At 58.5% G+C, this 25,403-nt stretch overlaps 1 protein-coding gene across 1 annotated transcript in view; it reads right to left on the bottom strand.

Annotated features, from left to right (window-relative positions):
* SDK1 (sidekick cell adhesion molecule 1) overlaps positions 1-25,403 on the bottom strand; it is an 826,099-nt gene that overhangs the window by 25,244 nt on the left and 775,452 nt on the right. Inside the window, exons 36-40 of the mRNA XM_049699672.1 lie at positions 21,338-21,453; positions 19,333-19,519; positions 17,442-17,579; positions 10,238-10,399; positions 9,547-9,672 (exon numbers count right to left, since the gene is read on the bottom strand). Coding sequence (XP_049555629.1) covers positions 9,547-9,672; positions 10,238-10,399; positions 17,442-17,579; positions 19,333-19,519; positions 21,338-21,453 — 729 coding nt within the window. The remainder of the gene's footprint in view (positions 1-9,546; positions 9,673-10,237; positions 10,400-17,441; positions 17,580-19,332; positions 19,520-21,337; positions 21,454-25,403) is intronic.

Consider the following 25,403-nt stretch of genomic DNA (forward strand, 5'->3'; position numbering starts at 1 on the left):
GACACCGACACATCTATGTTCATAGAGCATTATTCACAGTAGCCAGAAGGTGGAGGCAACGCAGATGTCCATCAACACAGGAATGGATAAAGAAAAGGTGGTCCGTCCATCCAATGAAATACGATTCAGCCTTAAAAAGGAAGGAAGCTCTGATACCTGCTACAACGTGGGTGAACCCAAGGACAGGATGCTCAGTAAGTCAGTCAGAAACAAAAAGGATAAATACCGTATGATTCCACTTACAGGAGGTCCCTAGAGCAAATTCATAGAGACAGAAAGTAGCAGGGTGGGTGCCAGGGGCGGGGGAGGGGGATGGGGGTTAGGGTTTGACGGGGACAGAGATTCAGTTTGGGAAGGTGGACAAGTTCTGGAGGCGGACGGTGGTGATGGTTGTGCAACAACGTGGATATACTTAATGCTACTGAACTGTACACCTACAAATGGTTAAAATGGTAAATTTTATGTTATGTATTTTACCACAATAAAAATACATATTGACTTTCTTTAAGCCCTGACGTGTAGGAAAACATTAATAAAATTGAAATTGAAGCCAGAAAATCAGGTGCAGAAAGGAAGAAGCTAGACAGCCTTGGTGTGAAGCCTGCCTCACCGCACGTTAGCTGTGTGACCTCAGGGAGAGTACTTAACCTCTCTGTGCCTCATCTGTAAAACGGTGACAACAAAGGGCACCTACAACACAGGTGTGTTGCAAGGGTTAAGCAAGTTAATATTGATAAAGTGCTTAGTAAGCAGTACACTCCGTGAGTGTCTGCAAAATAAAACATAAATCCAATCTCTAAGGAGGTCTTTCAGTAAAAAGTGGGCTCAGGGCCCAAAATGTTCATTTGAAATAGTGATCCTTCATGAATTATAAATTCTTTCATAGGCACAGGTTGGTGATCTTTTAAAAACAGCAGGAGATCTGGAGAGGAATCTCCATGCACATTTGAATATGCATACATACGTGCAGACAGCTTTACGGGGGCGGGGGGGGGGGGGGCGGGGGTGGTGGTGGTTATCTGGAAACCAACCTTATCACACACCCTGGAACACCAGATATGTTTGAGAGGATCACAGTAAACAGAAAGAGACAGCTAGTGTGTAAGTTGTATTTGCATAGGGTTTAGAGTTTGCACCGATTAAGCCCTTGTAGTCACAGGTTAATGAAGGAATGGATGTGAATGAGGCCTGAAAGGCATAAATCTCTGTACAGGCAAAAAGGGAGTACGCTGATTATTTATTTCTAAATATTCACATTGATCGTAGTTTCTCACCAAGCCACCCATTACCACTAATAATGTCCAAATGGCAAGTCATAGCTTAAGCCTTTCTTTTCCTTCTAAAAATATTAAGGTTTACACTCATGCTTGTCATATGTGATTTATTTCTGGTTTGGCAAGAAAGATCGGGGAATAATAGGCACGGAGGGTGCGTTTTCTCTGCACGTGCCACTCCCTCTGCCTGAAGTCCCCGGCGTGGTGGCGGGCATCCTTCCCCTCCGCCCCCTCTCACTCATCCACGCATTCGATCCACAAATACTTAATGCTCCCTCTTCGGTCAGGCCCTGTTCCAGCCAACAGGGGATCAGATGAGATTTCTGTTCTCAGTGGGCTGTTTATAAGTCTATGCGGGAGGGGGGCGATGGAGGAAGATCAACAAGCTCATTGCACCCTTCAGACTCATCTTTTTGAGGCCAGCCTTGACCCTCTCCTACACCCCTTCTGCCAATGGGCCTCCAGAACGCTTCTTCACATTTACCTGTCTGTTTGCACCACTGGGCTCTTGAATTTTTCAAGAGTTCAGTAAATATCAGTTGACCTGATTCATCTCCCCTTCCTTACTCCTTCCCTTCCCTTCCCTTCCCTTTCCTCCTTCCATGCATCCTTCCATCTACCCATCCATCCATCATCCCTCCATCCCTCCATCTGTCCTCCCATCCATTCATCTTTGTGCCCCCACAGCCTTTCACAGGGCCTGGCACTGGCAAGCTTTCAGTAAATAATAACCACCACCATTTAATTTAGCACTTACTATGAGCAATTCACTGTGCCAAGGGCTTTAAGCATTGAATAAACTGTGCAATGTTTTCCCTCTAAAAAGACAGATCATTTTATGCTGTGAAAGAGACTGAAGAAAAAATACAGACTCTTGGAAACTGGATACTGCTTAAAGCCATTGAAATTAAGGGACTTACTTAAGAGTGTGAAAGGCATTCCCAGACCATCTGCAGCAGGCCTGAACACTGCTGCAGTGGGCTCTCTGGATGGCTCTCACACGACTGTTTCTGTAATGCTTTCCTGCTACTGCGGAAAAAGAATTACTTCCCCTGCCTCTACTGTCACCTAAAGTCCACATTTTATTTTAAGCGCTCTGTCATAGCTCCAGGAATTATGTGCATTTTTCATAAAAACATTTAAAAATATTGATACAGAATCGCAACACACGATTTACTTTACACTGAAAAACGCTGCGAGGGGCGGAGTCACGCCAAGAGAACTTCCTGCGGAAGGAAGCTCGCACTTTTATTCTGCTTAATTCTGCCTTTCCAAAATGAGCACCCTCAGCGTTTTAGGCTGCACTTGTGATCCCCTGGGCTATCTATCCACACTAACATTCACACCGCGATCACGGCAGGCAGAAAACCCCGGCGGCTGCCGACGCCTCCGCTCTGTCTCTCCACTGTGCATTGTTTCCCTCGCTTGTATTATGTTGTTAAATATCTCAATAAATCAATGATGGAGAAAAGCATGTCTACAAATTAGGGGGAGAAATAACATTACAGAACTATTAAGCATAATGAGATTTGCGCAACTGATTTTCCACGCACCAGGGTAATCCCCGGTCCTAGACTTACATTCTCAATCAATACCTGAGGGGAGTGCGGGCCCTTGTGCTTTTCTGGGGATGCGTTCAGCCGGCTGTCAGACTCCAGGCGAGCTCACCCCGCCGGGTGCTCAGCAGACCCCAGCCTGCTTTCCCTCCCCACTGGGGGCACTCCTACCCCTACATCACCCTCGTGTGGGGAACTCGTGATTGGCCCGAGGAGAGCAGTCGCTCGTGTTTCCCAAAGCCACATCCCTGGATGGCCGATGCCAGAGGCCTGAGGATCAGCCCTGCGGGCGGTGCCCGGACTTTGACCTTCCTGGGAGTCACGTCGACCTTCAGGCCAGGGCCTCTTGATGTCTGTGGCGGGGGGTCCGTGGCATCTTGCTGGGCTCGGTTCCCCTTCTTGGACTCCCAGCACCTTCTCGGCCTCTCCTTACTGTGACACTGCTGGGGAAACGCCACCTCGAGGTATGAAGGTGGGGGAACCGTGGAGAAATACACGTGGCAGAATGCTGCTCGATAGGCCGCACTCCGGTCACACACCTCCATCCCTGCCGGGCTCGGAAGGAAAGCTGCGTGAGGGTCCACACACGCACGTGCGTCCCACCGGCTGCTTTTCCTTTAAAGATATAAGCTCTGGGTCCTGGCTGCCCTGTGGCAGTATTTGTTTACTAAAGAAGGAGAACAGCTAATACTGAACATCCTCGAGGAGAGCAAGTGGTTCCAGTCCACGCGGGTCACTGCCCCGACCGCACTTGTTTCCGGCGCTTGGCGCAAGGCAGCTTCTCTCCTGCGGGGCCAGCACCTTGCCGCCCAGGCACATCTGCTCCCGGCCGTGCCCTCGTCACCGGGGAGCAGGGACACCGCCCTCCCGAATCCCAGGGTCCACGCTCCACTTACCCTGCCGACGCCCAGAAGCATGTGTCTATGGCAGGTTTCAAGGCAGGTGCCAAGAAAGACGTTTGACCTCGTGGACGACCCAGCAGGGTCTCCACGCTGAGTGAAACTGTCATTCACGGCCCAAGGGTTCTGGTTCCACTAAACTCATAACCAGCGCCGTGACGTCGGCTTGCAGCTCTGAGCCTGGGAGCTGCTTATGTCTTAAACGCTGCCATTTCTCTTGGTGTAACTGGGCTGGGTCGGAAATTGAGCTGAAACAGGTGGGGCGTACACCCGAGGCTAAATACATCTGATGATAAAATAATTGTATGTTATCCGGTCCTTGTTGAAGGCAGGACACCAATGAGATGAACGCAAAGGATGGCCTGGGACCAGGACCCAGCCCGGAGAGAAACGGCTGCAGAGCCGGACAGGCTGTCAACTTGGGGTCATGCAGGAGAGAAGAAGTCAACACAGGCCAGTGACAGAGTCAGAACTGCAGCTGCAGCCCTTGGGCTGAGGCGCTGACTTGGCAACTTCCGTGGATTTTAAACCTTCTGAAAAGCACTGATTGTTTTTCTTTGTTCAGTTGAAAAGTCCCGCAGGCAAAGGTCAGCAGCGGACAGAGTGAGTGGGGAGGGGCCTGGGGGGCCCCCAGGAGGACCGCAAGTGGGCAGGGAGGGGCCCACGGGGACAGGGGGACAGTAACCCCCTCTCCTCTCTGGGCTCAACACATCACTCGTGGAAAAAGCAACGCAATGTCTGCCCCGCGTTGGGCACATCCTAAATATGTATTTCACGGCTGCTGTGGAGAGGAGAGTATACTTATAGTTCCTTTAGCGCCATTCTGGTCTATTGTGTAAATATGTAAATTAGGTTTCCTGATCTATACAGTAAAATGCCTCGGGACAATTTGTGTAAATAGATCATCTGCATATGCCCGCTGCATACTTTCCACTGCCTTCCTGGGAGCTTAGCAACTCCAACTGGGAGGAAATCTTCCCCCAACCGGAGAAATGAACCTTCGGCAAGGCTGTCCTGTGGCGTCCGGGGCCGCGTCCACACTCGCTGACTGCCCTTCTCCAGGAGTGACGGGGGTGTGTGTCCTAGTCCGATGTGCATTTCACCAGCTGCCGTTCAATGCGGTGTTTTCACGTTAGGGCATCAGCAGAATTTGCAGGGGTTCAAGTGAAGAGGCACAAGGCTGCAGGGCCACCTGCCCGGGCCGCTGGAGCCTGCTGGCCACCGTCCCCGTGCCAGCCAAGCGGATGAGCTCCATGCCTTCCAAGGGCAAGATGCAGATGAGGCCTGGTGGGGAGATGGCAGGCAGCCTGGGGCCCCCAGGGCCACCCAACAAAGGGGCTCAGTCTTTCCAGACACCCGTGGTGACGGGAACCCGGGTGGCCCCCTATTAAAAACCACCCCTCCCAGGGCCCAACACCACTACCAAGCTCCGTTCAGACACCACTGCCCTGCCCGGAGAGGGTGTCTCGCCAAAGAGCCTCGGGGAGAGAGTGAGATGATGCAGCATTACTGTTCCGTGTAATGAGGCCTGTAATAGATGACAGCTGAGATCCAAAGCCCAAGGTACTGGCAAGGTGTTTAAATATTGACAATCCGTAAATGCATTTCGTCTGACTCCAGGCAGCTGCAGGCCTCCGTTAAGGGGGGAGGGCATCTCTCTCAACTTTCAGCGGCTGGACGGTGAGGCCGGCGGCCTGCTCTGGCCCAGTCGAAATCGCTGGCAACCTGCTCTCCAATGTTGAGAAGGTGAAGCAGGACCCTCGGGGCTCGCTGGAAACGACAGCGTCCTCCGGGTCAGCTTCCTGGCACGTCTTGGTCCCTGTGGGTCAGCTTCCACCTTCTGGTAGTGACCCGGGGAGTCAGACCGCCAGCTGCCGGCAGGAGGCTCGTGTCTGGGCGAGGCCCTCGGGTGTGGGGCGCCACCCCGTTAGTGCTGCACCACCTTCCAGACTCCCAGAAGCTGCGCTTGTAACCACCAAGCACCCCGTTTCCTTCATCGCAGCAGACAGATGAGCAGGGGCAGCACAAGGGGAAATGAACCAGCTCCCCAGGGAGCCTGAGAACGCACCCTCCAACCCCGGGGCGGCCCGAGTGCTCACTAGGGCTAGGATTCCCACGCGCCTGCGTCTGGCTGGTGGGGGGCTCCGTTCCCCGCAGGCCGATCGCTGACATGAAGGTGCTCGTTTCAGAGAGACGGTGCACCTGACTGACCAGGGTGAGGAGCCCATCCGTGGAGATTTAAAAAAAAATTTAAGCTCAGCTTTTTCTTTTGAGATAATTGTGGATTCCCACGCAGCTGTGGGAAATAGCACAGGCACCCCATTGTGTCCTTTATCCAGTGTTCCAACCCCCCGTCCCCCCGCAAGGGAAACTACAGTACAGCGCAACCGGGAAACTGATGCTGACACAGTCCTGATGGGACCCTTTGCTGCAATGCTTGCACCTGGACACGTCTCTCCTCGAGAAACAAAAACCAAAGAAACTGTATGAGACTAAAAATAACTACGTGCATGCCCAGTTGGGACAAATTCTGGACCCCAAAGATACAGAGACCCAAAAACCCAACTGCCACTTTTGAAGAGACTGGAGCAAAAGCAGGGGGTTGGGAGCAAAAGCAAGGTACTGAGCACGCCCCCTGCACACTACACCACCCAAGAGGTGGGCAAAACACCTAAGTCTCCCCTCTGGCCCGACTCCTGGATACACCCCTACCCTCACCCCATGCGAGGAACACGCTCTCTCCACCCCCTGCCCCGCCCCCTGTCAGGGCGTGAAGCAAGGGAGGCTGTTGCTTGCTCTCGAGCGCCCCCTGCTGCAGCAGGGGCCTCAGTAAAGCCTTGCCTGAATTTCCTGTCTGGCCTCTGATCCATTTCTATTGAGGAAGGAGGCCGAGAACCCTGGTCGGTAACACTGATCCACAGCGTTTCCATCGCCTCAAGGGTGCCTCGTGTGGCCCTTTTGCAGCCACGTGTCCACTGGGATCCTTAACTCTTGTCGGGGAGACAAGCTTTCAGGTAGAAGGAAACGACTCGGCGGGAGTCTTGGGTGCATGTCCTCTAGAGCAAGGCTTCCTAACCTCTTCTTGGTGCCGTGGACCCTCTGCCAACCTGCTGACTCTGAAGGACCCCGTCTCAGAATGGTTTTCATGCATAAAATAAAACTGAAAAGGAAACCAGTTACATTGGTGGTGCTCCTAAATGCCTGGCAGTAACCGCAGGTTCACAGTCATGTCCGTCTCCCGGTTAACGCGGAAGGTCTGGATCACGTGGGTTTTCTTGGCACCCTTGTTAAGCTACGTGGTCTTTGGAAGATGTGGAGGAGAGACGTGCATTGAGGTGACACCCTCATCCCAGGGAACTCAGAAGTCTTCGCTTCTTCACGAACGCTTTCGATAAGAAGGTCTAGCAGGGTCTGCAGACGACCGTAATGTCAACGCCGTGGTGAGTATGAACGATCTTGGGAAATCTCTGCACACCTGGCACGTGACGTGAACGTAGCTGTGATTTCTACTGCTGGTGGTTTCACAGGTACTGCAATTACTTACGTGGGTTCTCACCTACGGTTATGGGTTGAACTGGGTCCCCTCATCATTCAAACCTTCAAGGCCTAATCCTTAGTATATCAGAATGCGACCTTATTTGGAAATAGGGTCTCTGCAGACATAATTAGTTAAGATGAAGTCATGACGGTGGGCCCTAATCCAGTATGACTGGGGTTCTTCTAAAAGGGGGAAGTTTGGACGCAGGAACACAGGGAGGAGGCCACGTGAAGAGGAAGGTAGGGGTCTGGCTGAGTTCTGCTACAGGCCAAGGACCCGCAAAGGTTGTTAGCGACACACCAGAAGCCAGGGGAGAGGCCTGGACCAGATCCTCCCCGATGGCCCCCAGAGGGAACCAACCGTGCCGACACCTCGACCTGGGGTTCCAGCCTCCAGACCTGAGAGAGAACACGTTTCTATGATCTAAGCCACCCAGTGTTTGGTACTCGGTTACAGTAGCCGAGCAAACTAACACGTGTTTATAAGTGAAGGAAAGCTAAATTTCAGTTAGAGGGCTAGTGAAGATAAACACGTATTTTTTCCCGTCGAAGCTGATGGAGCCCCTTCGTGGACCCGAGCAAGGCAACCTTTGCAACAAACGCTCTCCTTGGATTTGGGGAGCCAGCGGCTTTGCCTCCTGAGGCCAGTGCAGCCTCCACTGCCTCAGTCTGGGCACAGACCTCACAGGGCCTTTCAGCCACGGCATTTGGGTTTTTTTGTTTGTTTTTTTTTGCGGTACGCGGGCCTCTCACTGCTGTGGCCTCTCCCGTTGCGGAGCACAGGCTCCGGACGCGCAGGCTCAGCGGCCGTGGCTCACGGGCCCAGCCGCTCCGCGGCATGTGGGATCTTCCCGGACCGGGGCACGAACCCGCGTCCCCTGCATCGGCAGGCGGACTCTCAACCACTGCGCCACCAGGGAAGCCCGCGGCACTTGTTGATCTCCGAAAGTGCCCCGGGTCAGATGTCGCTAGCAGAGAGCTGGCTGGCTCTTCTGGGTCCACTGCTTTCAGAGGTACGGGGGGAACAAGTGACCACAGAGGCCTCTGGCGAGTCCAGCCCCATCACGGCTTTGGGACCCTCCATTTCCAGAAAAGGCCAGATGCCCTGCTTATCAGAAACTGTCGGGATCCCCCAGGCCCGGGGGCTGAACATGGGCATTCTTGAGCCAAAGAAGTATTCACATCGCCTTTACGTAGAAACTGTTTTGGTTTTATGTACTAGGTTTCTCCTTAGAAGTTTCTAGAAGTCACTTCTAACCAGTAATCTTTCAAAAGCCATTTGGTGGCGAGGAGGGATGCCTGTGACGTCTGCGACTTTGGGGCTCTTCCCTCTTGGTCTAATAGCTTCTTTAAACATCACACTAAGTGCTCGCAGCGCTTAGTCCATCTGGAGGCGGGGCCTGGCGATCACTTTCCAAGTGCGTCCCTGGCACGCCGTGTATTTTCACGCTCGGATGTTCCTGCTGAGCCGTACGGCCGTCTGAAGGTCGCGATGAACGTGCCCGGGGCTCCTGCGAGGGTGATACCCCCCCAGCTCCAGCCGTAACATCCGATTCAAACCATCCCTCACTTTCCAGTGGTGTCTGCCCTTAGGTATTACTTGAACAGAGAGAAGGCGGAAACCTCTTAGGGTGGATGGGGTTGGGGCAGATCTCAACCTCGCTCCCCGCGGATGACGTGTGGGTTTCACTACTAACAGGAAGGTTCATGACGATCTGAAATGAGCAGGACACTCTCCACCGAGATCTCGAGCGGAGCCTCTGAAAACACTCGTGGGTCTTACCGCTGAGCTGAGAACATCCTTCAGTGACCCTAAGTTCTCACGCACGTGTATCTGAGTGACAATCATCCTCCCCCCAAGCCTAGGTAACGTGGCCGGAACACCATGGGTCTGATGCCCGTGAGGTCGCTAGCGCAGCCGTGGTTATGACAATGGGGGGGTGGGGGCTTCCCCGGTGGTCCAGTGGGTAGGGCTCCGCACTCCCAATGGGGTTCCATCCCTGGTCAGGGAACTAGACCCCGCAGGCCGCAACTAAGAGTCCGCAGGCCGCAACAAAGATCCCGTGTGCCGCATCGGAGACCCAGCGCAGCCAAAATAAATAAATAATAAATATTTAAAAATACAACGGGGGTGGGGGAGTGAGAGGGCACCTCTCATTTCAAGTCAATGCCCTCCGTCTCCACGTCATCAGGGAGATGCTGGGCCGGGGAGGCCCCAAGCTCTGACGTCCCCTCTTTTACAGATGCGGAGACACCGTTTCGAGGTTTCGCCCGCCCTACCTGAGGGCCTGGCCTCGATGACGTAGCCCGTGGTGGGCGTCCTGCCCGCGCGGCCCTCCGTCCACTGCAGGGTGAGCTCAGAGGCGGATCTGGTGACCGAGACGTCTCGAGGGGAGCCTGGGGAACCTGTGGACAGAGGAGAAAAGAGCGGGTGGGCTTTGGCCCGGGACTCCTGGGCCTGCAGAGGGGCCAGCTCTGCTGCTAGGTCTCCAGGCGGGGCTCACCCTGGGTCAGTCCCGGTCCCTCATCTTGAAAGTCGGGGTGGGGCTGACACTGGCCTCACAGGGTCCATCAGAGCATCAAGAGAGCTGAGCCGTGGAGGTGTCCTCTCGATCCACTGCCCCCTCCTCCAAAGCACTTAAACAGAGGCCAAGGGCATTTGTGCAGCGGGAACCACGCGGTTCCTCTTCATGCCAGGAAAACTTCAAATTTTTCTTATGTATCTTATTTCAAAAATCGAATGCACTTCTTTTCGCTTTTTTTCCAGAAGACAAATACAAACTGGACACGCTCAACACCTAAGAACTCGCTCGCCCACACTGAACGCGTCCGCGTGCAGACGTTCAGTTAACACATGCCTTGGAAGGCGGGGCCAAAAGAGTCCTGAGCTGACGCCAGCTCTGAGCGTCCAGCACAGCTCGTCGGGAGTGCAGACCAAGCCCTGACCGGACGAAGGAGGCCCGATACTCACCCTCGGCTGGCCCGGCCGTGACGCTGGCCCGCAGCTCGGGCCCGTAGGCGATGGTCCGCGCTTGCACTCGGAAGAAGTAGGTCACCCCCTTGGTGAGGTCGCGCACCTTCAGCCAGCGCTGCCAGTTCCCCTTCACGTCCACCGTCACCACCTTGCTCACCCCTAGAGCCGCAGGGAAGGGCGAGAGGGGCCCTGAGCACCGCCTCTTCAGCTCTAATAGCCAGGAGGCCGCGAGGTTTGCTGAGGAAGCGTTTCTTACCACCGGGACTGGAAGTGGTGGCAAGGGCCGATTTCCAGCACACATAAGTGCCGTTAGAGTCTAAGCGTGTAAGTGGGTGCTGACACGGGGAAGAACCACCCTCACAGCACGCGGGAGGAGGCCCCGGCTCACTGGCCACGTTGGGGCGGGGGAGAGAACCCCAGCGACAGGCACCAGGGTGGAGGCAGGCCCCCGACGTCTGGAGGGTCCCTCCCCACTTGGCTGGAGCTAGCTGCACAAAGCCCTGTGTCACGTCGGAGGCGACCTCGGGCTTCCCAACTTAGTCGGGGGACAGAACGTGGAGGAGGAAGATGGAGGAAGGCTCTGTGTGGGCTGCAGGCGGCCCCCCCACGGGGTCCACTCTGCGGCCTAAAGGCTTTGTCAACGCATGACAACTTCATCCACAGACCCTGAAACATGACGAACCTGTCACCACAGAGAGTGGTAGTGACGCAGCCCCACAGGCCTGTGCCAGCACAGAGACGCTTCCCTCACACACAGACACCGAGCCGATGTGATGCTGGCTGTACTAGGTTTAATTAGAAAATAGAGGTTGGACACTTTGGCAGGGGGATACAAACTGAAAAGTACACAAACGCAGCATTTTCCAGAAGGGAAAATAGGGTTCTTTGGTAAAACAAGTCTGAAAATGAAGCATTCAAACAAAAAAAGCTACATAAGTTCTAGACTGCGGGACTTCTCAGAGCCTTCAACACACCGATGTCTGTCGGACACCTCTTGGAGGAGGGTGTCAGGCTGGGGCAATTCCAGGACTTGTGAGTCAGCAGAGGTCGTGCAGAAGAGCCGCGCTGGGGGCCTGCTGTCCTGGGTCCGGCGTCTGCGCCACCGTGTCCCGTACACAGAGAACAGCCGTGCTTCCCAAGAACAAGGGGCCACCTGCCCTTGCTGCGACCGGCCGGTGTTATCTGCACCTTGAATCTTAGGGTGGCCTTGATCTCAGAAGAGCCCAACAACGTGCGTCCTCGCTACAAAGTGGGTCCAGCTTTCAGAGTCATCAAAGCAAATTCCTCTGATCCTACAGGCCTCCAGAAGCCCTTCTAGTTGGCTTACTGTCTTCATATTGCGCCTTTTATGAAACATTTGTTCAGCGACATGATTCTCTTCCAAGTTGTTTTGGAGCAATTTGGGCTGCTCTTGTGTGATTGGAGCTTTTCGGTAGAGAAGCAGGGCCACTTCTGCACAGAGAGGCCGCCCCTCAGCTGCATCGCTCCAGAACGGGGTTTCAGGGATGAGTCCACACCCATGGTTGACTGTCACCAGTGAACACACGCGGGATCCTGCCAGATATAGTTTTCCTGGAGAGCAGCCCCTTCTTTTGTTAAAAAATGCCCTCCTTCTCCTCAGAGCAAAACCAACCCTGTGCACAGATCTTGTGAACTCTGTCCCGCCAAGAGGTGGAGCTGGTCTGCTTCCCTCCCCCTCCCCCTCCCCCATCCCAACCACATCAGCGTCTTATTTATTCAGTCAACTTTAAAACCATGCCCTGCACTCCAAACCTCAGGGTGCAGTCGCCTGAAATACTTCCATTTCAAACACGTAAGAAAACATAAAAATAGCTCTTCTATGGAATCAGAGTCCCAAGAACACGGCTCAGTGTTCCGAGGGCCTGGGGGCTCTCCACGCAGCCAGGCCTACTTTCCTGGTGGAGGGACCCGGGGTCCACAGCACTGCAGTACCACATCAACGCCCCTGTTCCCGGGGCCTGGGCTGCAGGCTGCCCGACCAGGGTCTGCAGGTGTCCCTCCAGACGCTGCCCGGGCCTGAGGGAGGGGGCATGAAGAAGGGTCACCCCAGGCAGAGGTCACTGTTTTACAACTGCTTTTTACTGTCTTTACCACAAACTTGTGCATGTGCATATCAACATAAATATCATATCCTCGGTGATCTTCACAAGGGAAGCGGCGTTACCACAGAGAGTTCATATAAAGATGCTCGAGCTTCTCCCTACGTTTGCAGCCATATCTCTAGGAGCTGCACGGGTCCTCTGAGGCATATGAGAGTACCGAAATGGTCCGGAGTCCCGCTTCCTACTTTCACGGTTCCCTGCCTAAATCCCAGATCCAACCGCGAAGGGGGTGAGGGCCAGGCTTCTCCAGGAGACGCCCTCCAAGAGGCCTGCGCACCCATCAGGTCAGCCAGCCGCCCTGAGGGGAGGAGACATAGCATCGGGGCACTGGGGGCCGCTGGGGAGGGATGGGCCCAGGTGTGGGGACGCAGGGCAGCCAGGGCTGGACCGAGGCCCGAGGTGCCGGGCAGCCTGCCCTCAGCGGGTCCGGGAAGCTGTGCGGTGCTTTCACAGCCACGGCCTGGCGTTCAGCCTCTCTGTTCTCGCCCACGACTCTGTCCACGGTGTCGGGCCTGCTCAGCTAGGCAACGGCGCGGTCTTAGGTGAGAACGCCCCAAAGAGCCCCGGCAGAGGCGCCCAGGGCGAGCGCCGCTGCTCCACGATCGGCCGAGGGCGGGTTCCCTCTGAAACTCGCAGGGTCGGCCAGAGGGACGGGGAGTGCGGACGCCCCTGGATCTGGAGCCTGTCCCAGGCCTGTTACTTCTTCCCCATGAGACGCCGGGCGACACACTGGACCTCTGCAGGCCTCCGTTTCCCGTCGGTCCTGAGTGGGCAGTGCCCACCTCACAGCAGTGTCAGGAGGGCCGGATCCCAGACCCTGCAGTGACTGTTCGAAAGCACGTCAAGCTCCGGGCGCTGCAATCCACCTGCGTCCCCGGCTGCAGCTCTCCCGCTCCGCGGTGGCCACGCTGCCCCAGCACCCAGGGCTTATGGCGGCCACCGCGGAGCTCAGCTCGCCACCCAGGGCTTATGGCGGCCACCGTGGAGCTCAGCTCGCCATCCTGCTGGTCAGGCCTTGGGAGGCAGCTGGCGTGGCCGATCGCGGCCGGGCTCCTGCGTGCAGCTGGTCCTCACGTGCCCGGCAGGTGGCCGGCTGTCCGCCAAGGCAAGAGGACGGATAGGTCACGTCCCCAGCATCTCCCCGAGGGCCGGCTCAGGCGTGTCCACGAGAGGACACGGTGCCTCCCGCGTGCAAATGCTCTCCACGCCTCCGCCCGCCCCACGGCGGTTACTGCTCCAGTGGCCACTGCGAGTCATGCAGCTGAGTCCGGAGGAACGCAATGGGGCTTGATCTGGGGCCTTTCTGTGCTCGACCCACGACACCCACCAGCAGGAGGACCGCCACCAGCAGCCGCTGCCCACGCCCCGGTGACGGCCTCCTTACGGCCCCACTTCGGCCGGGCCGTGCTCCTCTCTGGCTGCCAGCCGTGGCCGCCGGAAGGGCCCAGGACTAGTGTACATCTGGCTAAGTCAGGGGTTCTGGCTGAGGCCGTGGTCCAGGCGGGCTCGCGGTGGGATCCTGGGACGTGATGCCGGGTTGGCGGTGAGCGGGGCACTTCGGGAAGGTCACAGGGTCACCAGGGCGGCACCAGGGCAGTGGGTCGGTGAGCTCTGCTCCTGGGGAAGGGGTGTTTGCTGGTTGCCACGGAGGCCGAGGGAGGCTCGAGGCCTGTGGCCAGCCTCACTCCAGCGGGAGCAGGGCCCGAGCTGTCGGGGGGCAGGGTGGCCTGCGGTTGTAGGCCCGGCTTGGTGCCGCCCTGGTGCTAGAGGCAGCCCTGAGACGCCTCAGGAGGGACTGGACGCTTCCCGTCACCGTCACCGTCACATGGGGTAGCCCCAGCCCTGGACCGGCCACTCGACAGGCAAGCAGGCGTCAGTGGGTCTGGGACGTGCACAGCCAGAGCCTGGCGTCTGGACAGTTTGCTGCTGAGGGCGCAGGAGCCGGGGCGGCGGCTGAGTGAGCGCAGGGCTGAGCCCCCGTCCCTGCTCCGATGGCAGGGCAGGTACACTGGCCGGAGACCCAGGCTGAGAGCAGCGGGCCTCCCCACAGACAAGGGACGCTGCTGCGGACGGCGGGCGTCTCGCTACTTGTGAAACGAGGCGAAGACGGCTGTGACCGAAGTGACTCCACCTGTTGTCACTCCAGGGAACGGCAAGCCCCACCCGCGGCCGGAAAGCAAGATGATTTCCTGACTGCCCCTCGGGCTCCGTCTCTGCCGCTCAGCATCACGTTTACGGTCAGAGACACAAGCTCCGGACGTTCCCCATCACGTGACAGATAAGACCTCGGCTCTTGAACCTGCCCGCCTGGGTTCGAATCCCTCCTCTCCCCCCGTTCCCCAATGGTAGGCCGCGGACAACGTCTTAAGGTCCCGAAGCCCGACTGCTTTTTTTTTTTTTTTTTTGCGGTACGCGGGCCTCTCCCGTTGCGGAGCACAGGCTCCGGACGCGCAGGCTCAGCGGCCATGGCTCATGGGCCCAGCCGCTCCGCGGCACGTGGGATCTTCCCGGACCGGGGCACGAGCCCGTGTCCCCTGCCTCGGCAGGCGGACTCTCAACCACTGCGCCCCCAGGGAAGCCCAGCCCGCCCGCTTTGTCTGTGGCGTGAGGACAGATGCGGCGCGCCCCGCAGGGCTGTGCTGAGCATGAGGAGAGAGCGCACGAGAGCGGTGGGTGCGGCCCGCTGTGTAGCCAGTGCCGGAGGGCAGCGCCTACCGGTCGCCGTGCTCGGTGGGGTCGCGTTGACGGGGGCACCGGGAGAACCCTGTGAGCTGCTCGTGGCGAACCTGAGTGTCCAAACAACATGAAACAAACAAGCAGCCCCGAGGACACCGGGAACCGGAGCTGCTGCCGTGCCCCCGGCGATGAGGCGGGGGCGGGGGGCAGGCGTGGGGAAGCTCTGCAGCAATTCTAGCGCCTGACCGTGCAGGGGAGGGTAACGGGGGGCACAGCCAGGCCCCGCTGCGGAATCCGGCCGGGCGGTGGCCTCGCCGGGAGGCCAAGGAGACAGCTGTGGGCCGTGGAGTTTCTGGAAAGGCTGTGCAAACCCCCCCACACAGACGCTCTGCTCAGCACTCAGTCACTTGCCGGAGGAAGCGTGGGAAACCTCACTCACGGCCTGGGGTGAGGACGGAGGCGGAGGCCAGTCAGGCACCGTTCTCGGCAACCCTTTCTCATCTGAACGGCACTAGTGGGTTAATATCCTTGAAAAGGTGTTTGGGACCTGGGCTCGTGGAATCTGTGCGCGCGCGTGCGTGTGCAGGGAACGCCGGTGAGCAAAATGGAAGTCTCCAGCAATTCTTGGCCCTCCCTCCTTACCTAACGGGCGGGAACGTGGCCCGTCTCCTTCTGGACCTTGACCCAAGCCACGCCCAGGCCACCTGTCCCCAGACAGGCGCTGGGTCCTGGAAAGACACAGCAGAGCGCGCTGTATCGGTGCTGGTCCCCAGCCTCTCGGCTGTTCTACAAACCGTTTCCACACGTCGCCTCTGCTGTTATTTACCTAAGTTCACGTGAGAGACAGGAAGGACCCTCTGTCACCTCTACTGCTATTTACCTGAGCTCATCGATTTTCTGAGACGCGCTTTTTCCCCCTCGCATTTTTACATCTCTGATTTGGGATGCAGCTCGGAACTGATGCTTCAAGAGGACTGGGCCGTGGTTTAGTGGAAGCATTTTTTCTTTCTCAGCACTTCATAAAATAACAATGAACCTCCCAGGCCGTGGCGGTGTGGATTCGATGAAATAAAATCTGGGCTTAACTTTTCTTCTTCGAATCCACTCCCTGTTTTACTTGAATGTGCTTGTTTTAAAAGGAAACTTTTATCACGGCTTTAAATGGAGAGCCCATATCATTTGATGTGTTGGTGATATCTTTTCCTCCCAGACATTAAATAATCCATAATTTCTACAGTCTGTCTGTGTCTATGGCCAGGGCCTCACCTCCCTTCTCTGCACCACAGTGCCCGGCACACAGTGGGGACAGAGAGGAATGCCCACTCGGCCCTCAGTGTGCGCTCCGGGAGTGGGGCAGCGGGCAGAGGTGAGTGGATAAGAGATCAAATCAACACAGAGCTGGCGGCACCAACTACAGCAGGGGCGCAGGGACAGAGCCATGCCGTCACGGCCCAGCTCCTTCCCGCCCGCCCTGTCCACCCCTGCACCTGTCCTCTCCTCTCTCATCCATCGTCCCCGCCCGGAGCCCCCTGCCAGCCCCCCTGGTGGCGCCGGGGGTTGATTCAGCCGCGGATCCCGGTCTCCTGTAACTCAGACCCGGTGACTCTGGCTCCACCTCGGCCCCATTTCACTGGCCCTGCGGCCGCCCGGACGACTGGCATTGCCCCCTCCCTGCAGGCCCCGCGTGACCGAGCCTCTGTGGGCCAGTCTCGTCTCGGACGCTGGGCGCCTGGGCCCTTCCTGTCCCTCAGCGCCTGTCCCCGCTCCACGCCCGAGGCTCTCACACGGTCCCACTCTCCTCCTCGTGGCGCTGATCACTGTCAGACTTGTTTGTGTGTGTGTGTGTTCGTGTGTTGCTCTCTCCTCCTTGGAGCGCAGCTCACTGCACTCAGGAAAGCAAGGATCTCGATGAACAGGTCAGCTCAGATCCCAGCTTCCCTGAATGGCACCTGGCACACAGCAGGCGCTTAAGAAAGACGTGCTGAGTGGAGCTCCCCGGCAGTCTAGTGGTTAGGGCACGGCACTTCCACTGCAGTGGCCCGGGTTCAATCCCCGGTGGGGAAACATCCTGCAAGGTACGGGCCCAAAACCCCCACCCCCAACACAAAAAACAAACAAAAACCTCGCTGAGTAAACAGAAGAATGAGGGCAGCCCCAGAGGAGCACCCGAGGGAAGCGTCCGGGCCCAGCTGCCCACGTGGCTCCAGCTTGCGGCACCCAGGGTGGGACGAGTGCTGAGATCTCAGGCGCAGCAGGAGAGGCGGGTCTTGGGTGATAAAGAGGCCGGGTCAGGGGCCCTGCGGAGGGGCCGTGTGGAGCCCCGGACGCGCTCAGTCGGTTCACCCGCCCCTCCCGGCGCCGTGCCGTGTGGACGGTGGGTGTCACGCAGCCGGGAGGCTTACCTTGGACGGGTGCTAAGGGCTCGTACACCACTCGGTAGCCCTGCAGGACGCCATTGGCTGCCGTGGGCTCCCCCCACGAAACGTTCAGCGTGGTGGAGGTTACTTCCGAGAATGCCAGGAAGCTGGGGGTCCCGGGAGCTGGAGGACAGGACAGAGAGGACGTCACCAAAGCCCCTTTACGTCGTCTACGTACATGTCTACGCCTCCGCGTGGAATAGGGATCTTATTAGATGGAATCTCCAACTTAGTGAAGTCTCAGTGCCGTGGATGAAAAGGAGATTTATTGGTCATCTCCGAATTCCCAGGGTCAAAATCAGAAACTCAGAGCCTCCCGAGAAGAGCAGAGAAAACGGCGGTGTTTAAACACAAAGGAGCCCGAGAGGTGCAATGACAAAGGCATAAACACGAATAATGGATGGAAACAGAAAATGCGGTGCAGACAGCGCCATCTTCTAGCACCTGCTGGAGGATTCCACGGGCTCCAGTTCTGCTCCTCCGCGGGGGTGGGGGGGTGGGCTCTCCCCTCCCCTCCCCTCCCCTCCCCTCCCCTCCTGGGGGGCCCAGAGCCTCTGAGGACATCCCCACACACGGGTCCTCATCTGAAATCTCACGGGCGCCCGGCCATCTCCCTGTCCCCCTTGGTCTGGAGATGGGGGAGCTCACGCGCCACCCTGAGCTGGAAGAAGCTCCTGGCAGACGCAGAGGCAGGCTGTGTGGCCGGGGAGGACGCCGACCCCGCCCGCGGCTCCCATCTGCCTGGGCCCCGTGGGAGGGCCGGGTGGGTGCTGGCACCCAGAGCTGCCCCTACCCCAGTGGGCACTGACGCCCCCCTAGCTGGGTTCCCCTCCGTGCTCAGAAATGCCCACTGAATCGGCCCCCACTTGCCCCCCTTCCGTCCTCCCCCGTCCCTGGGGGCCCTTTGGCCCTGTGACCCGCCAGGCCCGCAGCGCCCGAGGGCCTCCACCTCCTACCCTCGGCCCCAAAGGTCTGCCCATACCCTTCCCGCTCAGAGCCCACAGTCCACAGACAGCTCCTCCCGGGCTGCTGGACGGGCCCCGAGGACGCAGGCCCTGCAATGCAGTCATGGTCATCTCCCAGGGGGCCTGACTCTCAGGAGCCCCTGTTCCCAGGAAGGCTGAACCCACAGAGGTTTGGGGAGCCCGGAGCCGGTGGGTCTGTGCCCCACGGGCTCCCTAACTTACACTGCCGGCCTTCCACTCCCTGCATCTCAAGAAGGCCCCGGAGCTCCCGGGACCCAGGGCCCAGCCGCCGTTCCCTCGGGAAGCCTGGTCAGCCTCAGGAAGCGCCCCAAACCACTAGGGACTCTGCGAGTCGCCAGGAGAGTGAGTGAGCGGCTCAGAACGTACCCCAGATCAGGAGAGGAGGTCACGGGCAGTGTGACCCCTGGCAGGGCAGCCCGGCCACGCCCTAGGACCTGCGCGGGGCATGTGTCTGAGAGACGGCCTGCCAGCTGCTGCCAGGGGACTCTGTGGCCCAGAGGCCCGGGAAGGCCAACACTGCGGCCTGGGCTCAGCACATCAACATACAAGGAGCTCCCCCTGCCCCGGGATCTGGACCCTGAGAGAATTCCCCGGAGGCCTGGAGCAAGTCCTGCCGGTGACAGATGAGGCCTTGTGCAGATGGAAGCCCGGCCCCCCATTGCCCACGCTGCTCACGCTGGTGAATGTTCACGGGGCAGCTCCACGCAGCAGGCCTGGGCTGGGCGCTGGGGACACCACACGAATCGGACCCAGAAATTCCCAGCTACGCGGGATCTGACTTACAGGACGGGCAGAGCGGAGAGCCGAGGGAATGGAGAGGGAGGGTCGGGGAAGAGCGCCAGGGCAGGGAGGTGCCCCAGGCTGTGGGAAGGAAGCCCGTGTCCTCCTACCGGCCTGGTGGGTCCGGCCCTGCCGGGGCTCACTCCGGGGCCCGTCTCCAGCGGCGTTGAAGGCCGAGATGCTGACCAGGTACTGGGTGTGGCTGGTGAGGTTCTTCAGCTTCGCCGCGGTCTCGGGCAGGAACAGCACCCTCATCTTCTCCGTCTCGTTCCGGCTGTCCGCCTCCCAGTAGTAGATCTGCCAGAAAGAGCCGGAGGCTGGAGGCCAGCGCGGGGGGGAAGGGGTGGCGCCCCCTCTGTTCCTCAGCCTGGGGGTGGGTGGCCACTGAGCCAGAGGGGACCTGAGTGCTCCCGGGGGCCGAGCTGTGCTCTGCAGAGTCGGGGGTGGCTGAGGCCAGGCCAGGGTGGACAGGGCCTGAGGATGGAGGTGGCATTTCGGTGGCATCTCCTTCGGCTGCCAGGAAAGTGCCTTTTCTCTCACAGGGCTGGCTGTGGGGGCCCTGCCCCTTCCCCCAAGCTTCTGGACAGAAGGGAGACCAATCTACCCCCTGCTCCAGCCTGTGGGTAGAACAAGTCCCCAGCTTCTACCCTACGCTCCCACGTTTTCTTTAAGGCTGAGATCGAAGGCTTGGATCAATGTGACCCCATACTCCGGATATTCAAACAGCCAAAAATAACTTGGAGACGAACCACGTAGGGCTCAGCCCTGCTGGAGCAGCCCTTGTTTCTCCTGGGTTCCGTTTCTTCTCGTCTAGCTTTTAATGCGCCCGTGGGCGAACATGATGCCCGCGTCCAAAGGTTTACTAAGGTCATCAGAACTGCTTCCCTAGACAGCTGGCTGAGAACCGCTGCCCAAGCCAGTGCCAGCCAGGCCACCCACAGACAACCCCCATCCACGGATCCACCTCGGCTCTGTGGGCCTACAACAGGCCGGGCCGTGAGAGCCGCTGGCCCACGCGCAGGGCAGCCGAGGCCCGGGGCCTGCTCTCCCGCGCCCCCATGCCCGGCCAGGCCGGAGTGGAGCTGGCGGGGGAGCCTCGCCGTATCCACCTGCAAGACGCAGTTCAGCTGCTGCTCTGAACTGGCCAGATGAGACGCTCTGCTTGAACAGGCCTTACTAGCCTGAACTCAATATCCAGGTTCAATGTCTCTGTCATTAGGAAATTAGGAAACATGTTTTGGACATACATAAATAGCACCTTGGCTCCGGGCTCAGGGGACTTTCCGTTACCTCATTAATCACTGCAGGTGCCCTGCCGTGGAGGACGGTATTTATTTTCACAAAACACCTACAAACGTCATTTTTAAAGGGACGTTGAATTGGCCCAATAGTCTTCAGGGGAGGCTACCATGGAGTCTGATGGCTGCTCGACGTGGGCTCAACAGCCCAGCCTCACTCTGGAGGAAGGCGGGGAACTCTCAAGGGACTGCACTTCCGGACGGTTCTAGCTGACCTCACGGGGTCCGAGCCCCCTACGCAGGGGTGATGTTGGAGGTGGAACACTGCGGGGGCTTCCTGCCCCCACCAACTCTGTGCCATTGTTCATCACCTGATGCTCGGACTGCAACGGGCTGCTGCCTTTCTTGGATCCCCCCTCTGGGATATTGAACGTGGAATCATGACAGTGCAGTGTAAGGGTTCTCAAAGTGAGGTTCCCAGGAGCACGCAAATCCTTGGACCCCATCCTGGACCATCTGAACAAGAGACTCGGACCCAGGGCAGGGCTTGGCGCGGGGGGAACCTGTTCTCCTGAGGGCTTCCCTTTTACTGTCGGCAAAGGCGGTGGAGACTCCCAGAGGGGGTGCAGGGGGCGGGAGGCGCTGCTGGTCGCGCGGGGAACTGGGCTCCGCTCTCCCAGGCCAGAGGCAAGGTCAGGCTGAGCCCGTTCCAGCCGCCCGGCTGGGGGCCGAGGGTCTGTCGGCCTGAGTCAGGACGGGAAGCAGAAGCGGCCAGGGTCCCAGCAGAGCCCTCGGGAGATCTGGGGATTCAGGCCACCGACCCTGGCCCGCAAGTGACCTGGAAGGAAGAGGCAAACCAGGCGAGAGGGCGCCTTGCCTTGTAGCCCTGGATGTTTCCGTTCTGGCTCTCGGGCGGCGGCGGCTCCCACGTGACCTCCAGCTGGCTGGCCGTGAGTGGGTTCACCTGCACGTGCTGCGGAGCCATGGCCGGGGCTGCGGAGAGAGCAGCGGGGTCCGCTGAGAAGTCCCGAGACCCTGCCCTGGACCACCCAGCTTGTCTGCCAGCATGACCACACACCCTCCTCAGAACCGCGCCTTTAAATGCATGAAATAAAACCTGGAGAATCCCAAAGAAAACCGATTATATCGAGACACAGCAGAGCTTTGGAAACGAAGGTGTGACACGGTAACCCACGTGCTTGTGCTTGTGACTGAGCCCTGAAGCCAGGCTTAGGAGCTGCTCGCGCGACACCTCTGAGGTCAGGTGGGATGAGCAGAGACGGCGCAGCAACCTCCAACCTCGCCAGGACGGGGGCACACCCGGGGGCACACCCGGGGGCCCTGCTGCTGAGAGAGTTCCAGGCCCCAGGGATGCGGCACTGGTACGTCGCCACATTCATAACTGAGGGAGATGCTCAGTTCCAGGTGGAACTCGGAGAATATAAAGGCATTTATGGGAGCTCCCTGGCGGCCCAGTGGTTAGGACTCTGCGCTTTCACTGCTGAGGGCCTGGGTTCGATCCCTGGTCAGGGAACTACGATCCCACAGGCCTCGCGGCCAAAAATAAAGAAAGAAAGGCATCTGTGTTCCCACCACGAGTCCCGGATCCTGGGTAGGAAGCCGTGCTCCAGGTGGAGCTGATGTCTGCAGACCCGGGGCTGCCCCTTCTCAGGGACGGAGCACAGAGGCCACAGCTCCGCGCCCCCCAGGAGGACCCGGTCCCACTCCTTCCCTCCCAACCCCGAGGGCCCCCGGGTGCTGTGTTGGTGTCAGCAGGGCCACACTGTGCAGATCAAAGGTGAAAGGTGACTGACAGGGCGCCATGGCCGTGGCCTCGTGGCCTTGCAGGCAGCCGCGGGTAAGTTGGGAATGACGCGGAGGACGCACGTGTACCTTTGGGGACATTTCTCCCCTCTGGCCCGTCTGTCCTCTGCCTCCCAGGAGCTACTTCTTCCTCCCACCTGGGTGACTCCTCCCCCAGTGAACTTCACGCTGGGCTGGACCCTGGGGAGCTCCATGGAGCTGTCGGGGACATTGCTGCAGGGCCAGGGCGCCAACCCAGCACCCTCACGTTCCACGGCCCTGCCTGCGGCCAGGGCGCTGCCTCTTGACTCGAGTCTATTTAGGGCCATGAATGGAAAGGACCACGCGTCAGAGGTCAGCGCCCGAGGGAGACCGCCCAGCTCACAGTCTCTCTGGAGAGGCCTCCTGGGGAGAGGATGACCTCCTTGAGGCGCCCCTCCCCCGCTTCTTCCCCTCCCTGCTTCCCCACCACCAGTGCAGAATAAAATAGTAATTAACGCCCACTCAGCCTGACACCGACTATTTATTTTGCTCTAACCGCGTGGCTCCTGTATTATCACTGCCCACCCTGCCGCTAATGGAAATGTTAATAGCCCCCACCAGGTGGCTGTGACAGACGCTCAGCCTCATTATCAGAAATGCTTATTTACCGCCCCATTAAACAACAGAATCACACAAAAAAACAATTCAATCAAAACTAACCGGAGGAATTTTAACAGCCACATTAATAATCCAAAACATAAATAAAGTTAATGTCTTCTGCGTGTTTGCCATGGGCGACTCTATCACAAAATCACTGTTGTACGATTAAAACGCGAAAGGCAAAATGGAGCACAGCCATCACCCTGGTGGTGGGTTAGGACCATCTGTGCGTGGCCGCCCCAGTCCCCCAAGTTTCCCTCTCCAAGCACAGCCGAACCCAGGGCCCACGACGGCGCTGGGGTCGACACGGGCTGGACAAAGCCTCCCTCCACCGCCACCCCTGGTCCAGTCCCGGGCGGCTGAGCCCCAGGCGCCGCTGTCCCCAGGCTGAGCTGTCTCCACGCCCCCCAGCTGTCCTACAGCACAGCCCCTTCCTGCCAAAAACATGCTGCAGGTGACTTTTGTGACGCTAACACAGCAGGGGAGGGAGAAACCCAGGTGAACACGGAGCAAAGCACGCCAGTTTCAGGACTTATTTTTTTGGTTCCTGAGATCCTCAGGGTCTCCACCCTGACGGGAGCCCCTGACGTGCAGGAAGGCCGTCTGTCTACACCCCCAGTGCAATCCTTTCCTGTCAGGAAGGTGCTCAGTTGGAAACCGATGGCGCGTCTGGTGGATCGCGAGCCCCTTGTTCTCCAACCTTAGCATTTGTGGAGTACGGCGCACATGAACATCGGCTCAGAATGCTGTGTTAAAATGCATGAAATTCGTTTTTAAAAGCACGCTGGCCTGGCCTGGCAGTCCCTGGCGTTTGCTGATACGCAGATGGCCCACGGACAGCGCTGGAGGGCGGGTGCAGGGTTAGGGCACAGAGCGGAGATTCTCTCCATCCGGCGTCTCGGCCCAGGCAGACGACGCTTTCCCACAGCTGTCACCCACCGGCCTTGAGGGATCGCTCCCGCCACCCCAGCCCCGGAGAGAGGTCCGGGCAGGGCAGTGATAGAGAAGCTTCCTGGACTTCTGGGGGCTCCTTGCCCCTGACAGCAGTAGTAGAATCCCAGCGATTTCTGGAATCTTCTGGGATTCTGGCCGAGCGCTGGGAGAGGCCCTGCACAGCTGGGTGCTGTGGGCTGGACTCGGCGGGCGGGACCCACGGAGCAGGGAGGGCAGCACTTTGGCCGGCTTGCTCGGCCCCGACGTGGCCACCAGGCATCAGGGATACACGGTGGCTGCCCTGACCCGGTGTAGACTTCCTGCTGACAGGGAGCACTGGCCCACGGGCTGCTGGCTCTGCGTCCTGCAGACCCTGGGCGGCCCTGGGCTCACGTCAACCTTTCAGAACCTCTGCTCCAGGGAGGCAGCTGGACAGGCACCCGTGTGCTGAAACCACGGCAAGGAGAGGAAACAACGCCTCAAAGGCATTTGGTAAACAGTTGAGGCTGGAGGGCAGGGGCTTGTCAGTTGCTCGGGTGGGACCGTTCACCATCCGGCCCCCGCTCGCCCGCTCACTCTGCCCCCGTGGCGCGGCGGGGGGCGCCCACCCACCCCGCAGACATTCCCCCCCCGAGGGAGCTGCATGCCTCCGACACCGGCCTGGCTGACGACGGGGGAGCAGTAGTTACATGCAGGGCACTTCCCAGCAGGAGCTTCCAGAGCGTTCCACGGCGCCGACCTCTCCCCACCCCCAGACCAGCGGGGCCCCCAGATCCCCATCTGTGTCTGGGAGCATGAGAGACGTAGCTGACCGTGAAGGACAGGGACGCGCGAGAGGAAACACGGGGGCATTTCAGGCGCCGAGACTCGGGGGTGATTTGTCGCCACGGAGCAACTTCGCTGACGTTTTCCTGAACATCGACCAGGCCCTCGGCTTAGCTCGCGGGGCGGGTGGACACGAGGATGCGCAGGACAGGTTCAACAGGAGACATAATTCACAGCAGTCACGGCACCAGGCAGAATGTGAGGACAGGGTCAAAGGGCCACGACGGGTCACCGCTGTGGCTGGGGGACGTGGGGCCTTCCTGGAAACAGAACACCCAGCTGGCTCTTCAGGAATGGGGGGGATTTCACACGGGACCATGGGCCGCGGAGGCGGGGATGGAGCAGTGGAGAGCTGCGGGGCGGGGCGGCTGCCGGCATCACGACTGACGGGCGTCTGGGGGCTGGAACTGCTGCTGCTGGACCAGGCCAGACCACGCTCGGTTTTGACTTTCCCTCTTTGTAAGCCCGTGATTTATTACTTGCGTAGAGCAAGTTTTTAACTGATAACCTGAGGATCATTGTTAATGTTTTAATATAAGGAAATAAGAATTTCTTTATGTGATCTTTAAAAGATTGTACATTCATCAGTTCACTTTAATTACACCAACATTTCTCTGGTCAAACACTGTTTCTCATTTCCTGTCAAAATGAGTAGGAGGGGCTTCCCTGGTGGTGCAGTGGTTGAGGGTTCGCCTGCCCATGCAGGAGACGCAGGTTCGTGCCCCGGTCCGGGAAGATCC

The sequence above is a fragment of the Orcinus orca genome, chromosome 16 (assembly GCF_937001465.1).
Source record: "Orcinus orca chromosome 16, mOrcOrc1.1, whole genome shotgun sequence".
Taxonomy (NCBI): domain Eukaryota; kingdom Metazoa; phylum Chordata; class Mammalia; order Artiodactyla; family Delphinidae; genus Orcinus; species Orcinus orca.